General features: G+C 48.4%; 1 protein-coding gene across 1 annotated transcript in view; it reads left to right on the top strand.

Annotated features, from left to right (window-relative positions):
• LOC116937901 (V-type proton ATPase subunit B-like) overlaps positions 1-23,665 on the top strand; it is a 63,061-nt gene that overhangs the window by 2,514 nt on the left and 36,882 nt on the right. Inside the window, exons 2-5 of the mRNA XM_076064597.1 lie at positions 8,609-8,664; positions 13,431-13,529; positions 16,691-16,784; positions 20,023-20,100. Of these exons, the coding sequence (XP_075920712.1) occupies positions 8,609-8,664; positions 13,431-13,529; positions 16,691-16,784; positions 20,023-20,100 (327 nt within the window). The remainder of the gene's footprint in view (positions 1-8,608; positions 8,665-13,430; positions 13,530-16,690; positions 16,785-20,022; positions 20,101-23,665) is intronic.

Raw genomic sequence — 23,665 nt, 5'->3', positions numbered from 1 at the left:
ACATCTCACAACCTCGTCTGAGTGAGTACTACTTAGACAACTGTTACATAGACACTCTTACATAGACACTGTTACATAGACACTGTTACATAGACACTACTACACACTACATCTCACAACCTCGTCTGAGTGAGTACTACTTAGACAACTGTTACATAGACACTAATACATAGACACTAATACATAGACACTACACACTACATCTCACAACCTCGTCTGAGTGAGTACTACTTAGACAACTCATACATAGACACTACTACATAGACACTGTTACATAGACACTACTACATAGACACTAATACATAGACACTACTACACACTACATCTCACAACCTCGTCTGAGTGAGTACTACTTAGACAACTCTTACATAGACAACTCATACATAGACACTACATAGACACTAATACATAGACACTACTACACACTACATCTCACAACCTCGTCTGAGTGAGTACTACTTAGACAACTCATACATAGACACTACTACATAGACACTGTTACATAGACACTGTTACATAGACACTACACACTACATCTCACAACCTCGTCTGAGTGAGTGTTACTTAGACAAGTCATACATAGACACTACTACATAGACACTGTTACATAGACACTACACACTACATCTCACAACCTCGTCTGAGTGAGTACTACTTAGACAACTGTTACATAGACACTGTTACATAGACACTACACACTACATAGACACTACTACATAGACAACTACACACTACATCTCACAACCTCGTCTGAGTGAGTACTACTTAGACAACTCATACATAGACACTACTACATACTTAGACAACTCATACATAGACACTACTACACACTACATCTCACAACCTCGTCTGAGTGAGTACTACTTAGACAAGTCATACATAGACACTGTTACATAGACACTGTTACATAGACACTACACACTACATCTCACAACCTCGTCTGAGTGAGTACTACTTAGACAAGTCATACATAGACACTGTTACATAGACACTACATAGACACTACTACATAGACACTGTTACATAGACACTACACACTACATCTCACAACCTCGTCTGAGTGAGTACTACTTAGACAACTGTTACATAGACACTGTTACATAGACACTACACACTACATAGACACTACTACATAGACAACTACACACTACATCTCACAACTTCGTCTGAGTGAGTACTACTTAGACAACTCATACATAGACACTACTACATACTTAGACAACTCATACATAGACACTACTACACACTACATCTCACAACCTCGTCTGAGTGAGTACTACTTAGACAAGTCATACATAGACACTGTTACATAGACACTGTTACATAGACACTACACACTACATCTCACAACCTCGTCTGAGTGAATACTACTTAGACAAGTCATACATAGACACTGTTACATAGACACTACATAGACACTACTACATAGACACTGTTACATAGACACTACTACACACTACATCTCACAACCTCGTCTGAGTGAGTGTTACTTAGACAACTCATACATAGACACTGTTACATAGACACTGTTACATAGACACTACATAGACACTAATACATAGACACTACTACACACTACATCTCACAACCTCGTCTGAGTGAGTGTTACTTAGACAACTGTTACATAGACACTACTACATACTTAGACAACTCATACATAGACACTACTACACACTACATCTCACAACCTCGTCTGAGTGAGTACTACTTAGACAACTCATACATAGACACTGTTACATAGACACTGTTACATAGACACTGTTACATAGACACTACATAGACACTGTTACATAGACACTACACACTACATCTCACAACCTCGTCTGAGTGAGTGTTACTTAGACAACTCTTACATAGACACTGTTACATAGACACTACACACTACATAGACACTACACACTACATCTCACAACCTCGTCTGAGTGAGTACTACTTAGACAACTCTTACATAGACACTACTACATACTTAGACAACTCATACATAGACACTACTACACACTACATCTCACAACCTCGTCTGAGTGAGTACTACTTAGACAACTCATACATAGACACTCTTACATAGACACTATTACATAGACACTGTTACATAGACACTACATAGACACTGTTACATAGACACTGTTACATAGACACTACACACTACATCTCACAACCTCGTCTGAGTGAGTACTACTTAGACAACTCATACATAGACACTCTTACATAGACACTATTACATAGACACTGTTACATAGACACTACATAGACACTGTTACATAGACACTGTTACATAGACACTACACACTACATCTCACAACCTCGTCTGAGTGAGTACTACTTAGACAACTCATACATAGACACTCTTACATAGACACTATTACATAGACACTGTTACATAGACACTACATAGACACTGTTACATAGACACTGTTACATAGACACTACACACTACATCTCACAACCTCGTCTGAGTGAGTACTACTTAGACAACTCATACATAGACACTCTTACATAGACACTATTACATAGACACTGTTACATAGACACTGTTACATAGACACTACTACACACTACATCTCACAACCTCGTCTGAGTGAGTGTTACTTAGACAACTCATACATAGACACTGTTACATAGACACTGTTACATAGACACTACATAGACACTGTTACATAGACACTGTTACATAGACACTACACACTACATCTCACAACCTCGTCTGAGTGAGTACTACTTAGACAACTCATACATAGACACTGTTACATAAACACTGTTACATAGACACTACATAGACACTACTACATAGACACTGTTACATAGACACTACTACATAGACACTGTTACATAGACACTACTACATAGACACTACTACATAGACACTGTTACATAGACACTGTTACATAGACACTACTACATAGACACTACTACATAGACACTAATACATAGACACTACTACACACTACATCTCGCAACCTCGTCTGAGTGAGTGTTACTTAGACAACTCATACATAGACTGTTACATAGACACTATTACATAGACACTGTTACATAGACACTGTTACATAGACACTAATACATAGACACTACACACTACATCTCACAACCTCGTCTGAGTGAGTGTTACTTAGACAACTCATACATAGACACTGTTACATAGACACTGTTACATAGACACTACATAGACACTAATACATAGACACTACTACACACTACATCTCACAACCTCGTCTGAGTGAGTACTACTTAGACAACTCATACATAGACACTACTACATAGACACTGTTACATAGACACTACATAGACACTAATACATAGACACTACTACACACTACATCTCACAACCTCGTCTGAGTGAGTACTACTTAGACAACTCTTACATAGACACTGTTACATAGACACTGTTACATAGACACTGTTACATAGACACTGTTACATAGACACTAATACATAGACACTACACACTACATCTCACAACCTCGTCTGAGTGAGTGTTACTTAGACAACTCTTACATAGACACTACTACATACTTAGACAACTCATACATATACACTACTACACACTACATCTCACAACCTCGTCTGAGTGAGTACTACTTAGACAACTCTTACATAGACACTGTTACATACTTAGACAACTCTTACATAGACACTACTACATAGACACTGTTACATAGACACTACACACTACATCTCGCAACCTCGTCTGAGTGAGTGTTACTTAGACAACTCTTACATAGACACTGTTACATAGACACTGTTACATAGACACTACACACTACATCTCGCAACCTCGTCTGAGTGAGTGTTACTTAGACAACTCTTGCATAGACACTACTACATAGACACTACACACTACATCTCGCAACCTCGTCTGAGTGAGTGTTACTTAGACAACTCTTACATAGACACTGTTACATAGACACTGTTACATAGACACTACATAGACACTAATACATAGACACTACTACACACTACATCTCGCAACCTCGTCTGAGTGAGTACTACTTAGACAACTCATACATAGACACTGTTACATAGACACTATTACATAGACACTGTTACATAGACACTGTTACATAGACACTAATACATAGACACTACACACTACATCTCACAACCTCGTCTGAGTGAGTGTTACTTAGACAACTCTTACATAGACACTGTTACATAGACACTGTTACATAGACACTACATAGACACTGTTACATAGACACTGTTACATAGACACTATACACTACATCTCACAACCTCGTCTGAGTGAGTACTACTTAGACAACTCATACATAGACACTGTTACATAAACACTACATAGACACTAATACATAGACACTACATAGACACTAATACATAGACACTAATACATAGACACTACTACACACTACATCTCACAACCTCGTCTGAGTGAGTGTTACTTAGACAACTCTTGCATAGACACTACTACATACTTAGACAACTCATACATAGACACTACTACACACTACATCTCGCAACCTCGTCTGAGTGAGTGTTACTTAGACAACTCTTACATAGACACTACTACATAGACACTGTTACATAGACACTACTACACACTACATCTCGCAACCTCGTCTGAGTGAGTGTTACTTAGACAACTCATACATAGACACTGTTACATAGACACTGTTACATAGACACTACATAGACACTACTACATAGACACTAATACATAGACACTACTACACACTACATCTCGCAACCTCGTCTGAGTGAGTACTACTTAGACAACTCATACATAGACACTGTTACATAGACACTGTTACATAGACACTACATAGACACTGTTACATAGACACTGTTACATAGACAACTAAACACTACATCTCGCAACCTCGTCTGAGTGAGTGTTACTTAGACAACTCTTACATAGACACTACTACATACTTAGACAACTCATACATATACACTACTACACACTACATCTCGCAACCTCGTCTGAGTGAGTACTACTTAGACAACTCATACATAGACACTGTTACATAGACACTGTTACATAGACACTACACACTACATCTCGCAACCTCGTCTGAGTGAGTGTTACTTAGACAACTCATACATAGACACTGTTACATAGACACTGTTACATAGACACTGTTACATAGACACTAATACATAGACACTTACATAGACACTACATAGACACTACTACATAGACAACTGCTACATAGACACTACTACATAGACACTACTACATAGACACTGTTACATAGACACTGTTACATAGACACTACATAGACACTACTACATAGACAACTGCTACATAGACACTACTACATAGACACTACTACATAGACACTACTACACACTACATCTCGCAACCTCGTCTGAGTGAGTACTACATAGACAACTCATACATAGACACTACTACATACTTAGACAACTCATACATATACACTACTACACACTACATCTCGCAACCTCGTCTGAGTGAGTACTACTTAGACAACTCTTACATAGACACTGTTACATAGACACTGTTACATAGACACTGTTACATAGACACTACTACATAGACACTACACACTACATCTCGCAACCTCGTCTGAGTGAGTGTTACTTAGACAACTCATACATAGACACTGTTACATAGACACTACACACTACATAGCCACTACTACATAGACAACTACACACTACATCTCGCAACCTCGTCTGAGTGAGTGTTACTTAGACAACTCTTACATAGACACTGTTACATAGACACTACTACACACTACATCTCGCAACCTCGTCTGAGTGAGTACTACTTAGACAACTCTTACATAGACACTGTTACATAGACACTGTTACATAGACACTACATAGATACTACTACATAGACACTAATACATAGACAACTACACACTACATCTCACAACCTCGTCTGAGTGAGTGTTACTTAGACAACTCATACATAGACACTGTTACATAGACACTAATACATAGACACTGTTACATAGACACTACTACATAGACACTACTACATAGACACTGTTACATAGACACTGTTACATAGACACTACATAGACACTACTACATAAACAACTGCTACATAGACACTACTACATAGACACTACTACATAGACACTAATACATAGACACTACACACTACATCTCGCAACCTCGTCTGAGTGAGTACTACTTAGACAACTCATACATAGACACTGTTACATAGACACTGTTACATAGACACTGTTGCATAGACACTACATAGACACTACTACATAGACACTAATACATAGACACTACTACATAGACACTGTTACATAGACACTGTTACATAGACACTACATAGACACTACTACATAGATAACTGCTACATAGACACTACTACATATACACTACTACATAGACACTAATACATAGACACTACACACTACATCTCACAACCTCGTCTGAGTGAGTACTACTTAGACAACTCATACATAGACACTGTTACATAGACACTATTACATAGACACTACACACTACATCTCGCAACCTCATCTGAGTGAGTACTACTTAGACAACTGTTACATAGACACTACTAAATACTTAGACAACTCATACATAGACACTACTACACACTACATCTCACAACCTCGTCTGAGTGAGTGTTACATAGACACTACATACATAGACACTGCTACATAGACAACTACACACTACATAGACACTACTACATAGACACTGTTACATACACACTACTACATAGACACTGCTACATAGACACTACTACATAGACACTGCTACATAGACAACTACACACTACATAGACACTACTACATAGACACTGTTACATAGACACTGTTACATAGACACTGTTACATAGACACTACTACATAGACACTGCTACATAGACACTACTACATAGACACTACTACATAAACAACTACACACTACAGACACTACTACATAGACACTGTTACATAAACACTGTTACATAGACACTACTACATAGACACTACATAGACAACTACACACTACATAGGCACTACGTAGACAACTACACACTACATCTCACAACCTCGTCTGAGTGAGTACTACATAGACAACTGTTACATAGACACTACACACTACATAGACACTACTTAGACACTACACACTACATAGACACTACTACATAGACACTACACACTACATAGACACTACATACTACATAGACACTACTACATAGACACTACACACTACATAGACACTACTACATAGACACAACACACTACATACACTAGCACTAGCTAGCCAATAGCTAACTAGCTAGACACTAGCTAGCTAGTAGCTAGCTAGTGGCTATCTAATGGCTAGTAGCTAGTGGCTAGTAGCTAGCTAGTGGCTAGTAGCTAGCTAGCTAGTAGCTAGCTAGTAGCTAGTGGCTAGCAGCTAGCTAGTGGCTAGTAGCTAGCCACTAGCTAGCTGCTAGCCACTAGCTACTAGCCACTAGCTAGCTAGTGGCTAGCTACTAGCCAGTAGCTACTAGCTAGACACTAGCTAAGTATTAGTTGTCTAAGTAGTACTCACTCAGACGAGGTTGTGAGATGTAGTGTGTAGTTGTCTATGTAGTAGTAGCTAGCTACTAGCCACTAGCTAGCTACTAGCCAGTAGCCACTAGCTAGCTACTAGCTAGCTACTAGCCACTAGATAGCCGCTAGCTAGCCACTAGCTAGCCACTAGATAGCTAGTAGTGTCAGTTGCGTAACGCTGTGTGGAAGCTACCTGGTCTGTCGCTCCGCACTAAGCTTCAGGTCTTCTCGGCCACGGTCATTCCCTCCTCTACGCTTGCGAAACGTGGACCCCCCTAATGGAACATCTTTGCCGGTTAGAAACATTTAGGCTGGCCTGCCTACGATCCATCCTGGGTTTAACCAGACTGGATTGTGTGAGGAGCTCACAAATCCTTGAAAGATCTGGGCAAGGTTCCATTGGTGAGCTCCTCCGGCGGGCAAGGCTGCGATGGCTGGGTCATGTAGCCCGCATGCCCAGCCACCGCATGCCGAAACAGCTTTTGTTCGGCCGGATCGAGGGGGCTAAACGGGCGCGGCACGGGCTTGAGAAGAGATGGAGTGATGTGGTACAGGAGGACGTGGAGTTGAGTGGACTTGCCGATGACCGGTACCAGCGGTGTCAAGATCGGCCTCTGTGGAGGGGGCTCGTGAAGGACGCTACTGGGCAGTTGGAGGTAGTCGCCCTCCAACAACAACAGAGGGCGGAGGAGCGACGCTCACAACAACGAGCGGAACGCCGGGTGGCTAAAGCACAGCAGGTTGGCACAGTAGGGGGCACAGGTGGTGCATCAGCCAGTCATCTCAGTCAGTCGACCCGTGGCACCTGGGTCTGCCCCATGACCTCCTGCCAGCGGGCGTTCGACACTTCACGTGGCCTCAAGGTGCACATAGCCCGGCACAAGCGTCGTGGTGATGTCACTGCCACTTATTGGCGAATGGCAGTTGTGTATATCTGTGTGCCTATCTGTGTGTGTATATCTGTGTGTCTATCTGTGTGTGTATATCTGTGTGTCTATCTGTGTGTATATCTGTGTGTCTATCTGTGTGTGTATATCTGTGTGTCTATCTGTGCATATCTGTGTGTCTATCTTGTGTGTGTATATCTGTATATCTGTGTGTATATCTGTGTGTGTGTCTGTGTGTTGCAGCTTACAAGACGGTTTCTGGCGTTAATGGACCACTGGTGATTTTGGATCAAGTGAAGGTACGTCATGTGGGTGTGTCTGTGTGTGTGTGTCTGTGTGTGTGTGTGTGTCTGTGTGTGTGTGTCTGTGTGTCTCTGTGTCAAAACAACCCCCTACCTCCTTGTGGTGCCGGATGGGCAACGCTTACATGGACAGTGCTGTGGGGGGAGGGACAATTCCGATTGGCTCCTCCCTTCATGGCCTTTGTAACCACCACAGCGGCCAAACGGGGGCTCTGAACGGGTGCGAGGGGCTGGTGACCCCTCCACCTTCAATAAATTACCACTAAACCACGTCTAAGATATCTAACTAATAAGCTTATGCCGGAGGCCCCGGGGGGGACAGGCGTCTATGACGTCTCCTGGCCAAACCCCATTTGGCGGAGCCAGGAGATTGAATCCTTAACCTCGGGGCTCCTCCAGAAACAACAAAAAGCCACTTCGTGTGGCCACGTGGAATGTTCGAACGCTCACCGCGGAGGAGAGGCTGCCACTCTTTCGGCAGCTGGACCGGTACCGCCTGGATCTCTGCGGTATTCAGGAGGTCCGGTGGACCGGCTCTGGCTCCTGCCACCACGAGGGGTGCACAGTCCTCTACTCGGGGCAGCAGACTGCCAAACAACATTCAAAAGAATGAAGGGGGCGTGGGAGCGTGGCGGTGAGGTGTGGGAAGCTGTAAGCCCCAGGCTGCTTTGGGCTCGCCTTCCCATCAACCGGAGGCGAGGAGTGGTGGTCGTGGTTACTTATGACCCCACCGAAGACGAACATCCGTGGAGGGATGCAGGCAAGGCCGATGAGTCAGATGCCTTCTATGACCTCCTGTCACAGGTGGTGGCTAAAGTGGCCCCTCGGGATAGAGTCATCATGTTGGGTGACTTCAATGCCCGAGTTGGTCATGATGCTAGCACCTGGTCTGGAGTGATTGGAGGGCATGGGCCAGATCAGCTCAATAACAACAGCAAGAGGCTGCTAGACTTTGTGCAGCCCATGGGCTTGTAATTACCAATACGCTGTTCCGGCATCGGCACATCCACACCACATCATGGATGCGTGCCGGGTCCAAGCAAGAACATCTGCTGGACTACATAGTGACGGAACAGCGGATGCGGGCCCATGTCCTTGACACTAGGACCTACCGTGGAGCTGATCTGCCCTCTGACCATCGACTTGTCATCTGGAAGATGCGCCTGCCATTCTTCCACTCCGGTGGTGGGTGTATACCCAGGACCCCATTTAAACCCTTGGTGACATGGTCTCAGCTAGCTGACGAAAGTTGCAAGCGAGAATTTCATCGTCATTTGCAGCTGGGGTTGGCATCGTCCCCCACTCCTGATGTCGAGGGGAAATGGGTAAGGTTTAGGACTGGCTCATGCAGCTGCAATGGCTGCTTTGGGTACACGGTCCAGACCTCCCCAGAGACCCTGGCTGACAGAGCATTCCACGTCGGAGAATGAGGAGGCTTACCGCAGCCTTCGCTCGGTGGTTCGGAGAGCCGTGAGGCGCTGCAAGGATGGGTGGTGGTCGCGGGTTGCTGAGGAGATGGAGTCTGCCTCAGTGGCCCGCGATCACAAATCGCTCTTTAACACCATCAAAAAAGTAACCTGCAGCGCCACACCTATTACCATCATTAGGGGAAAGAATGGTGATCCTCTCTCCGACCCCCAGGAACAGGTTTGCAAATTTGCTGAGCATTTCTGTGAGGTCCTGGGGGAGGGGAAATCCCTCAGCCAGGAAAACATCGTGGCATAAAGTGGGGATGATCCTGCTGAGGCTGCGGTGCCTCAAATATTGGAGGAGGAAGTCACCCTCTGTGAGTGGCTGGCTGAGGTGCCATCTGTTGAGGAAGTACTGAAGACGATCCAGAGTCTGAGACCAGGAAAGGCAGCGGGCAGAGATGATCTTCCAAGCGAAATCCTGAGGGAGGGTGGCGTTTGTGCATAGACTGCCCTATATGACATCATAACAACAGTCTGGACCACTGGACGGGTTCCGCAGGATTGGAAGGATGCCCTGATGGTCCCCATCTTTAAGAAGGGGGACTGCACAGACTGTAACAACTACAGGGGCATCTCACTCCTCAGTGTGCCGGGAAAGGTCCTGGCAAGGATTATTCAACATCGCCTGGCTAGGCACGCTGAGGAGAGGCTTGCAGAGCCCCAATGCGGTTTCAGGAAAGGGCGGTCCTGCACAGATGCCATATTTTCTGTCCATTTGTTACAACAGAGGTGTAGGGAATTCCAACAAGACCTACATCTCTGCTTTATTGACCTGGTCAAGGCCTATGATACCATCAGTAGGCCTGGGCACTGGGTTGTTCTTCGTGCTTTTGGAGTCCCTGACCCCCTGCTCACGATCATTAAGGACCTTCATGATGGTGAGCGGGCCCGAGTAAAACTACGTGGCCGGGAGTCAGAGCCATTCCCTGTTCACCTTGGGGTGCGACAGGGATGTCCTCTGGCTCCCACATTATTTAACATCTATTTTGACCACGTAGTTCCTGAAGCCTTCAGTAGCTGTGCCGGAGGGATTTCCATCTGGTACAGATATAATGGGAGGCTGATCGATGCCCGGGTGCGGTCAAGGGATGGCTCCCTATTGCTCAACCACGTTATGTATGCTGATGATGTGGTAATAGCTGCTCAGTCAGAGGAGGAGTTGGAGACGCTGCTGCTGAGACTGGAGCGTGCCACTAAGAGGTGCGGCCTTACCATCAGCCCCACCAAAACTAAGCACCTGCCTGGGTATTTTGTTCCATCGGACACTCCACCCCCACTACTCCCAATCTGTGATGGAGCAGTTGTGGAGAGTTTCCCATACCTGGGCAGTGTGCTCATGACCGGCTTCGATATAAAACAGCAGAGGTCTCACTCCGAATCAGTTGAGCGGCAATATCTTTTCATCGGTTGCATAATGCTGTGTGGACGCTACCTGGTCTGTCGCTCCGCACTAAGCTTCAGGTCTTCTCGGCCACGGTCATTCCCTCCCTTCTCTACGCTTGCGAAACATGGACCCCCCTAATGGAAGATCTTCGCCGGTTAGAAACATTTAGGCTGGCCTGCCTACGATCCATCCTGGGTTTAACCAGGCTGGATTGTGCGAGGAGCTCACAAATCCTTGAAAGATCTGGGCAAGGTCCCATTGGTGATCTCCTCCGGCAGGCAAGGCTGCGTTGGCTGGGTCATGTAGCCCGCATGCCCAGCCACCGCATGCCGAAACAGCTTTTGTTCGGCCGGATCGAGGGGGCTAAATGGGTGCGGCATGGGCTAGAGAAGAGATGGAGTGATGTGGTACAGGAGGACGTGGAGCTGAGTGGACTTGCCGATGACTGGTACCAGCGGTGTCAAGATCGGCCTCTGTGGAGGAGGCTCGTGAAGGATGCTACTGGGCAATTGGAGGCAGTCGCCCTCCAACAACAACGGAGGGCGGAGGAGCGACGCTCACAACAACGAGCGGAGCGCCGGGTGGCTAAAGCACAGCAGGTTGGCACAGTAGGGGGCACAGGTGGTGCATCAGCCAGTCATCTCAGTGAGTCGACCCGTGGCACCTGCTGGGTCTGCCCTGTGACCTCCTGCCAGCGGGCGTTCGACACTTCACGTGGCCTCAGGGTGCACATAGCCTGGCACAAGCGTCGTGGTGACGTCACCGCCACTTAGTGGCGAATGGCGGTTGTTGTTGTGTGTGTGTGTAGGTGTAGTGGTTAGCGCTACGTTACAAACCTGGTGACCCGAGTTCAATTCCTGCTCACGGCCAACACCGTAGGTGACGATTGTCTCGAACCGGTCCTGGGCCTCCCCTAGGTCGGCTCAGCCTCAAATGAGTACCTGGTGTAGCGGTGTAGTGAACATCGCCGGCACTGGGGAGACAAAGGCGGCCGGGCGTGGTGGTGCTGGCCACCCACCCCCCCTCGTGTGCCGTTCCGGCCTTCATAGGTAGCGCTGCTACTCGCTACTAACAGCACTTGCCCCTAAAGTCTGTTACAGGCTACACGGGGGATCTTTGTCTGTGTCTGTGTGTGTAACAGCACTTGCCCCTACAGCCTGTCACAGGCTACACGGGGGATCTTTGTCTGTGTGTAACAGCACTTGCCCCTACAGCCTGTCACAGGCTACACGGGGGATCTTTGTCTGTGTGTAACAGCACTTGCCCCTACAGCCTGTCACAGGCTACACGGGGGATCTTTGCCTGTGCCTGGGTGTGTAACAGCACTTGCCCCTACGGCCTGTCACAGGCTACACGGGGGATCTTTGTCTGTGTCTGTAACAGCACTTGCCCCTACAGCCTGTCACAGGCTACACGGGGGATCTTTGTGTCTGTGTAACAGCACTTGCCCCTACAGCCTGTCACAGGCTACATGGGGGATCTTTGTCTGTGTCTGTGTAACAGCACTTGCCCCTACAGCCTGTCACAGGCTACACGGGGGACCTTTGCCTGTGTCTGTGTGTGTAACAGCACTTGCCCCTACAGCCTGTCACAGGCTACATGGGGGATCTTTGTCTGTGTGTGTAACAGCACTTGCCCCTACAGCCTGTCACAGGCTACACGGGGGACCTTTGCCTGTGTGTGTAACAGCACTTGCCCCTACAGCCTGTCACAGGCTACACGGGGGATCTTTGTCTGTGTGTGTAACAGCACTTGCCCCTACAGCCTGTCACAGGCTACACGGGGGATCTTTGTCTGTGTCTGTGTAACAGCACTTGCCCCTACAGCCTGTCACAGGCTACACGGGGGACCTTTGCCTGTGTCTGTGTAACAACACTTGCCCCCTCTGCCCTCTCCCCACCGCACAGTTCCCCAAATATGCGGAGATCGTTCACCTGACCCTGCCTGACGGGGTTCGCCGTAGCGGACAAGTGCTTGAGGTGTCGGGGTCCAAGGCCGTGGTGCAGGTGTGGCCGGCTCTCTCTGTCACGTCTTCTGGTTCACGTGGTGTGGCTGCATATCTCTGTCACATCTTCTAGTTCACGTGGTGTGGCCGAATATCTCTGTTACATCTTCTGGTTCACATGGTGTGGCCGGGTATCTCTGTCACATCTTCTGGTTCACGTGGTGTGGCCGGCTATCTCTGTCACATCTTCTGGTTCACGTGGTGTGGCCGAATATCGCTGTCACATCTTCTGGTTCACGTGGTGTGGCCGGATATCTCTGTCACATCTTCCGGTTCACATGGTGTGGCCGGGTATCTCTGTCACATCTTCTGGTTCACGTGGTGTGGCCGGGGTCTCTGTTACGTCTTCTGGTTCACGTGGTGTGGCCGGGTATCTCTGTCACATCTTCTAGTTCACGTGGTGTGGCCGGATATCTCTGTCACATCTTCTGGTTCACGTGGTGTGGCCGACTCTCTCTGTCACATCTTCCGGTTCACGTGGTGTGGCCGGATATCTCTGTCACATCTTCTGGTTCACGTGGTGTGGCCGGATATCTCTGTTACATCTTCTGGTTCACGTGGTGTGGCCGGGTATCTCTGTCACATCTTCTAGTTCACATGGTGTGGCCGCATATCTCTGTCACAGCTTCTGGTTCACGTGGTGTGGCTGGATATCTGTCACATCTTCTGGTCCACGTGGTGTGGCCGGGTCTCTCTGTCACATCTTCTGGTTCATGTGGTGTGGACAGATATCTCTGTCACATCTTCTGGTTCACGTGGTGTGGCCGGATTTCTCTGTCACATCTTCTAGTTCACGTGGTGTGGCCGAGTATCTCTGTCACATCTTCTGGTTCACGTGGTGTGGCCGGATCTCTCTGTCACATCTTCTGGTTCACGTGGTGTGGCCGGGTATCTCTGTCACATCTTCTGGTTCACGTGGTGTGTGGTGTGGCCGGATATCCCTGTTACATCTTCTGGTTCACGTGGTGTGGCCGGGTATCTCTGTACATCTTGTGGTTCACGTGGTGTGGCCGAATATCTCTGCTACATCTTCCGGTTCACGTGGTGTGGCCGGATATATCTCTGTTACATCTTCTGGTTCACGTGGTGTGGCCGGTCATCTCTGTTACATCTTCTGGTTCACGTGGTGTGGCCGAATCTCTCTGTCACATCTTGTGGTTCACGTGGTGTGGCCGGGTATCTCTCTGTTACATCTTCTGGTTCACGTGGTGTGGCCGGATATCTCTGTCACATCTTCTGGTTCACGTGGTGTGGCCGGATATCTCTGTCACATCTTCTGGTTCACGTGGTGTGGCCGAATATCTCTGTCACATCTTCTGGTTCACGTGGTGTGGCCGGATATCTCTGTCACATCTTCTGGTTCACGTGGTGTGGCCGGGTATCTCTGTCACATCTTCTGGTCCACGTGGTGTGGCCGGATATCTCGTCACATCTTCTGGTTCACGTGGTGTGGCCGGGTATCTCTGTCACATCTTCTGGTCCACGTGGTGTGGCCGGGTATCTCTGTCACATCTTCTGGTTCATGTGGTGTGGCCGGGTATCTCTGTTACATCTTCTGGTTCACGTGGTGTGGCCGGGTATCTCTCTGTTACATCTTCTGGTCCACGTGGTGTGGCCGAATATCTATGTTGCATCTTCTGGTTCACGTGGTGTGGCCGGATATCTCTGTTACATCTTCTGGTCCGCGTGGTGTGGCCGGGTATCTCTGTCACATCTTCTGGTTCACGTGGTATGGCCGGATATCTCTGTCACATCTTCTGGTTCACGTGGTGTGGCCGGGGTCTCTGTTACATCTTTTGGTTCACGTGGTGTGGCCAGATATCTCTGTTACATCTTCTAGTTCACGTGGTGTGGCCGGGGTCTCTGTTACATCTTCTGGTTCACGTGGTGTGGCCGAATATCTATGTTGCATCTTCTGGTTCACGTGGTGTGGCCGGGTATCTCTGTACATCTTGTGGTTCACGTGGTGTGGCCGAATATCTCTGCTACATCTTCCGGTTCACGTGGTGTGGCCGGATATATCTCTGTTACATCTTCTGGTTCACGTGGTGTGGCCGGTCATCTCTGTTACATCTTCTGGTTCACGTGGTGTGGCCGAATCTCTCTGTCACATCTTGTGGTTCACGTGGTGTGGCCGGGTATCTCTCTGTTACATCTTCTGGTTCACGTGGTGTGGCCGGATATCTCTGTCACATCTTCTGGTTCACGTGGTGTGGCCGGATATCTCTGTCACATCTTCTGGTTCACGTGGTGTGGCCGAATATCTCTGTCACATCTTCTGGTTCACGTGGTGTGGCCGGATATCTCTGTCACATCTTGTGGTTCACGTGGTGTGGCCGGGTATCTCTGTCACATCTTCTGGTCCACGTGGTGTGGCCGGATATCTCTGTCACATCTTCTGGTTCACGTGGTGTGGCCGGGTATCTCTGTCACATCTTCTGGTCCACGTGGTGTGGCCGGGTATCTCTGTCACATCTTCTGGTTCATGTGGTGTGGCCGGGTATCTCTGTTACATCTTCTGGTTCACGTGGTGTGGCCGGGTATCTCTCTGTTACATCTTCTGGTCCACGTGGTGTGGCCGAATATCTATGTTGCATCTTCTGGTTCACGTGGTGTGGCCGGATATCTCTGTTACATCTTCTGGTCCGCGTGGTGTGGCCGGGTATCTCTGTCACATCTTCTGGTTCACGTGGTATGGCCGGATATCTCTGTCACATCTTCTGGTTCACGTGGTGTGGCCGGGGTCTCTGTTACATCTTTTGGTTCACGTGGTGTGGCCAGATATCTCTGTTACATCTTCTAGTTCACGTGGTGTGGCCGGGGTCTCTGTTACATCTTCTGGTTCACGTGGTGCGTGTTGTGGCCGCCTCTCTGTATGTCTTCTGGTTCACGTGGTGTGGCAATTTGAGTGTGTGTGTCTATGTGTGTGTCTATGTGTCTGTGTGTGTGTCTATGTGTCTGTGTGTCTGTGTCTATGTGTGTGTCTATGTATGTATGTGTGTGTCTATGTATGTATGTGTGTGTCTATGTATGTGTGTGTGTCTATGTGTGTGTGTGTGTGTCTGTGTGTGTGTGTGTCTGTGTGTGTCTGTGTGTGTGTGTCTGTGTGAGTGTGTGTCTATGTGTGTGTGTCTCTGTCTATCTGCGTGCGTCTCTGTGCAGGTGTTTGAGGGAACGTCCGGTATTGATGCCCGCAAGACCACTTGCGAGTTCACAGGGGACATCCTTCGCACTCCGGTGTCAGAGGACATGCTGGGTGGGTGACGCACACACAGACACGGAGTGACGCACACACACACAGACACACACACACACACAGACACACAGACACACACACAGACACACACACAGACACACACACACAGACACACACACAGACACACACACACACACACAGACACACACACACACAGGCACACACACAGATACACACACACACAGACAGACACACACAGACACAGACACACACACAGACACAGACACACAGACACACACACAGACACGGAGTGACGCACACGGTGTGACACACACGGTGTGTCGCACACGGTGTGACGCTCGGGGGGCATTGTGTGTGTGATGCTGTGTGAGTGTACTGCTTTGTGTGTGTGATGCCATGTGCGTGTGATGCTGTGTGTGTGATGCTGTGTGTGTGTGTGATGCCGTGTGTGTGAGTCTGTGTGTGTGTGTCTGTGTGTGTGTGTGTCTGTGTGTGTGTATGTCTGTGTGAGTGTATGACACTCTGTGTGTGTATGATGCTGTGTGTGACGCTGTGTGTATGACGCTGTGTGTGTGACGCTGTGTGTATGACGCTGTGTGTGTGTATGATGCTGTGTGTGTGATGCTGTGTGTGACGCTGTGTGTGTATAATGCTGTGTATGATGCTGTGTGCGTGTGACGCTGTGTGTATGACGCTGTGTGTGTATGACGCTGTGTGTATGACACTGTGTGTGTGTATGATGCTGTGCGTATGATGCTGTGTATGATGCTGTGTATGACGCTGTGTGTATCATACTGTGTGTATGGTGCTGTGTGTGTATGATGCTGTGTGTGTGACGCTGTGTGTGTGATGCCGTGTGTGTGATGCTGTGTGTGTATGATGCTGTGTATGATGCTGTGTATGACGCTGTGTGTATCATACTGTGTGTATGGTGCTGTGTGTGTATGATGCTGTGTGTGTGACGCTGTGTGTGTGATGCCGTGTGTGTGATGCTGTGTGTGTGTGACGCTGTGTGTGTGTGACGCTGTGTGTGTATGACGCTGTGTGTGTGATGCTGTGTGTATGATGCTGTGTGTGTGTGACGCTGTGTGTCTGTGATGCTGTGTGTGTATGATGCTGTGTGTGTGATGCTGTGTGTGTATGAATCTGTGTGTATGATGCTATGTGTGTGTGACACTGTGTGTATGATGCTGTGTGTGTGTATGACACTGTGTGTGTATGATGCTGTGTGTGACGCTGTGTGTATGACGCTGTGGGTGTGTGACGCTGTGTGTGTATGACGCTGTGTGTGTATGATGCTGTGTGTGTGACGCTGTGTGTGACGTTGTGTGTGTATAATGCTGTGTATGATGCTGTGTGTGTGTGACGCTGTGTGTATGACGCTCTGTGTGTATGACGCTGTGTGTGTATGACACTGTGTGTGTATGATGCTGTGTGTGTGTGATGCTGTGTGTGATGCTGTGTGTATGACGCTGTGTGTGTGTATGACGCTGTGTGTGTATGATGCTGTGTGTGTGTGACGCTGTGTGTGATGCTGTGTATGATGCTGTGTGTATGATGCTGTGTATGATGCTGTGTATGACGCTGTGTGTATGATACTGTGTGTATGATGCTGTGTGTGTATATGATGCTGTGTGTGTGACACTGTGTATGACGCTGTGTGTGTATGACGCTGTGTGTGTATGACGCTGTGTGTGTGTATGACGCTGTGTGTGTGTATGATGCTGTGTGTGTGTATGATGCTGTGTGTGTGCTGCTGTGTGTATGATGCTGTGTGTGTGTATGATGCTGTGTGTATGATGCTGTGTGTATGTGTATGATGCTGTGTGTATGATGCTGTGTGTATGACGCTGTGTGTATGACGCTGTGTGTATAACGCTGTGTGTATGACGCTGTGTGTATGATGCTGTGTGTATGACGCTGTGTGTATGGCGCTGTGTGTATGATGCTGTGTATGATGCTGTGTGTGTGTGTATGATGCTGTGTGTATGACGCTGTGTGTATGACGCTGTGTGTATGACGCTGTGTGTGTATGACACTGTGCGTATGACGCTGTGTGTGTATGACGCTGTGTGTATGACGCTGTGTGTGTGTGTGTATGACGCTGTGTGTATGACGCTGTGTGTATGACGCTGTGTGTGTGTATGATGCTGTGTGTATGATGCTGTGTGTGTATGACGCTGTGTGTGTATGACGCTGTGTGTATGACGCTGTGTGTATGACGCTGTGTGTATGATGCTGTGTGTGTATGATGCTGTGTGTGTGTATGACGCTGTGTGTGTGTATGACGCTGTGTGTATGACGCTGTGTGTATGACGCTGTGTGAATGACGCTGCGTGTATGACGCTGTGTGTGTGTGATGCTGTGGGTGTGTATGACGCTGTGTGTATGACGCTGTGTGTATGACGCTGTGTGTATGACGCTGTGTGTGTGACGCTGTGTGTGTGACGCTGTGTGTATGACGCTGTGTGTGTGACGCTGTGTGTGTGACGCTGTGTGTGTGACGCTGTGTGTGTGATGCTGTGTGTGTGTGTATGACGCTGTGTGTATGACGCTGTTTGTATGACGCTGTGTGTATGATGCTGTGTGTGGGATGCTGTGTGTGTGTGTATGACGCTGTGTGTATCACGCTGTGTGTGTGTCTATGATGTTGTGTGTATGACGCTGTGTGTGTGTGTATGACGCTGTGTGTATGACGCTGTGTGTATGACGCTGTGTGTGTGTGTGTATGACGCTGTGTGTATGACGCTGTGTGTATGACGCTGTGTGTATGACGCTGTGTGTATGACGCTGTGTGTGTGTGTATGACGCTGTGTGTGTGTGTATGACGCTGTGTGTATGACGCTGTGTGTATGACGCTGTGTGTATGACGCTGTGTGTGTGTGATGCTGTGTGTGTGTATGACGCTGTGTGTTTGACGCTGCGTGTATGACGCTGTGTGTGTGTGACGCTGTGTGTATGACGCTGTGTGTGTGTGTATGACGCTGTGTGTGTGTATGATGCTGTGTGTCTGTGTGTTTGACGCTGCGTGTATGACGCTGTGTGTGTGTGACGCTGTGTGTATGACGCTGTGTGTGTGTGTATGACGCTGTGTGTGTGTATGATGCTGTGTGTGTATGACGCTGTGTGTATGACGCTGTGTGTATGACGCTGTGTGTGTGTATGATGCTGTGTGTATGTGTGTATGACGCTGTGTGTGTGTATGACGCTGTGTGTGTGTATGACGCTGTGTGTATGACGCTGTGTGTATGACGCTGTGTGTGTGCTGCTGCTTCAGGCCGTGTGTTCAACGGTTCCGGCAAACCCATTGACAAGGGACCCCCAGTGCTGGCCGAGGACTACCTGGACATCCAGGGTGAGCTCACCACTCACTCACCACTCACTCACCACTCACTCACCACTCACTCACCACTCACTCACCACTCACTCACCACTCACTCAGTCAGTCACTCACTACTCACCACTACTCACCACTCACTCAGTCAGTCACTCACCAGTCACTACTCACCAGTCACTCACCACTCACCACTACTCACCAGTCACTCAGTCAGTCACTCACCAGTCACTACTCACCACCACTCACCACTCACCACTACTCACCACTACACTCACCACTCACCACTACTCACCACTACTCACCACCACTACTCACCACTACTCACTCAGTCAGTCACTCACCACTCACCACTACTCACCACTCACTACTCACCACTACTCACTCAGTCAGTCACTCACCACTCACTCACTACTCACCACTACTCACCACTACTCACTACTCACCACTACTCACCACTCAGTCAGTCAGTCACTCACCCACTCACTACTCACCACTACTCACCACTACTCACTACTCACCACTACTCACCACTCACCACTCACTCACTACTCACCACCACTCACTCACCACTCACCACTACTCACCACTACTCACCACTACTCACTACTCACCACTACTCACCACTCACCACTACTCACCACTCACCACTCACTCACTACTCACCACCACTCACTCACCACTCACCACGACTCACCACTACTCACTACTCACCACTACTCACCACTCACCACTACTCACCACTCACCACTCACTCACTACTCACCACCACTCACTCACCACTCACCACTACTCACCACTACTCACTACTCACCACTACTCACCACTCACCACTACTCACCACTACTCACCACTACTCACTACTCACCACTACTCACCACTCACCACTACTCACCAGCACTCACCACTCACCACTACTCACCACTCACCACTACTCACCACTACTCACCACCACTCACCACTACTCACCACCACTCACCACTACTCACCACCACTCACCACTCACCACTACTCACCACTCACCACTACTCACCACCACTCACCACTCACCACTACTCACCACTCACCACTACTCACCACTACTCACCACTCACTACTCACCACTACTCACTCAGTCAGTCACTCACCACTCACCACTACTCACCACTACTCACCACTCACTACTCACCACTACTCACTCAGTCAGTCACTCACCACTCACCACTACTCACCACCACTCACCACTACTCACCACTCACCACTCACTCACTACTCACCACTCACCACCACTACTCACCACTACTCACCACTACACTCACCACCACTCACCACTACTCACCACTCACCACTCACCACTACTCACCACTACTCACCACTACTCACCACCACTCACCACTACTCACCACTACTCACCACTACTCACCACTCACCACTACTCACCACTACTCACCACTCACCACTACTCACCACTACTCACCACTACTCACCACTCACCACTACTCACCACTACTCACCACTCACCACTACTCACCACTACTCACCACTCACCACTCACTCACTACTCACCACTCACCACCACTACTCACCACTACTCACCACTACACTCACCACCACTCACCACTACTCACCACTCACCACTCACCACTACTCACCACTACTCACCACTACACTCACCACCACTCACCACTACTCACCACTCACCACTACTCACCACTACTCACCACCACTCACCACTACTCACCACTACTCACCACTCACTCACCACTCACCACCACTCACCACTACTCACCACTCACCACTACTCACCACTACTCACCACCACTCACCACTACTCACCACTACTCACCACTCACTCACCACTCACCACTACTCACCACTACTCACCACTCACCACTCACCACTACTCACCACTACTCACCACCACTCACCACTACTCACCACTACTCACCACTCACCACTCACTCACCACTCACCACTACTCACCACTACTCACCACTACTCACCACTCACCACTCACCACTACTCACCACTACTCACCACTACTCACCACTCACCACTACTCACCACTACTCACCACCACTCACCACTACTCACCACCACTCACCACCACTCACTCACCACTCACCACTACTCACCACCACTCACCACTCACCACTCACTCACCACTCACCACTACTCACCACTACTCACCACTACTCACCACTCACCACTACTCACCACTCACCACTACTCACCACTACTCACCACTACTCACCACTCACCACTACTCACCACTACTCACCACCACTCACCACTACTCACCACCACTCACCACCACTCACTCACCACTCACCACTACTCACCACCACTCACCACTACTCACCACTCACCACTACTCACCACTCACCACTACTCACCACTACTCACCACTCACCACTCACCACTACTCACCACTACTCACCACCACTCACCACTACTCACCACCACTCACCACCACTCACTCACCACTCACCACTACTCACCACCACTCACCACCACTCACTCACCACTCACCACTACTCACCACCACTACTCACCACTACTCACCACTCACCACTACTCACCACTACTCACCACCACTCACCACTACTCACCACCACTCACCACCACTCACTCACCACTCACCACTACTCACCACCACTCACCACCACTCACTCACCACTCACCACTACTCACCACCACTCACCACTACTCACCACCACTCACCACTACTCACCACCACTCACCACTACTACTCACCACCACTACTCACCACTACTCACCACTATTCACTACTCACCACTACTCACCACTCACTCACTACTCACCACTACTCACCACCACTACTCACCACTACTCACCACTCACCACTACTCACCACTACTCACCACCACTCACCACTACTCACCACCACTCACCACCACTCACTCACCACTCACCACTACTCACCACCACTCACCACTACTCACCACTCACCACTACTCACCACTCACCACTACTCACCACTACTCACCACTACTCACCACTCACCACTACTCACCACTACTCACCACCACTCACCACTACTCACCACCACTCACCACCACTCACTCACCACTCACCACTACTCACCACCACTCACCACCACTCACTCAGTCAGTCACTCACCCATTCACTCACCACTCACTAATCACCACTCACTGCTCACCACTACTCACCACTACTCACCACTTACTACTCACCACTACTCACCACTTACTCACCACTCACTCACTCACTCACTACTCACTCACTCACCCACTCACTCACTCAGTCACTCACTCACCACTCACTCACTCACCACTCACTACTCACACACTACTCACCACTCACTACTCACCACTACTCACCACTCACTACTCACCACTACTCACCACTTACTACTCACCACTCACCACTACTCACCACTCACTCACTCACTCGCTTACCCACCCACTCACTCAGTCAGTCACCCACCCACTCACTCACCACTCACTCACTCACCACTCACTCACCACTCACTACTCACTACTCACCACTAATCACCACTCACTACTCACCACTACTCACCACTCACTACTCACCACTCACTACTCACACACTACTCACCACT

The sequence above is a fragment of the Petromyzon marinus genome, unplaced genomic scaffold (assembly GCF_048934315.1).
Source record: "Petromyzon marinus isolate PM22_M1 ecotype Great Lakes invasive population unplaced genomic scaffold, UKy_Petmar_22M1.pri1.0 PM_Scaffold_54, whole genome shotgun sequence".
NCBI classification, from domain to species: Eukaryota; Metazoa; Chordata; class Hyperoartia; order Petromyzontiformes; family Petromyzontidae; genus Petromyzon; species Petromyzon marinus.
Note: the sequence above shows the minus strand (reverse complement) of the source record. Positions and strands in the feature narration are given on the sequence as shown.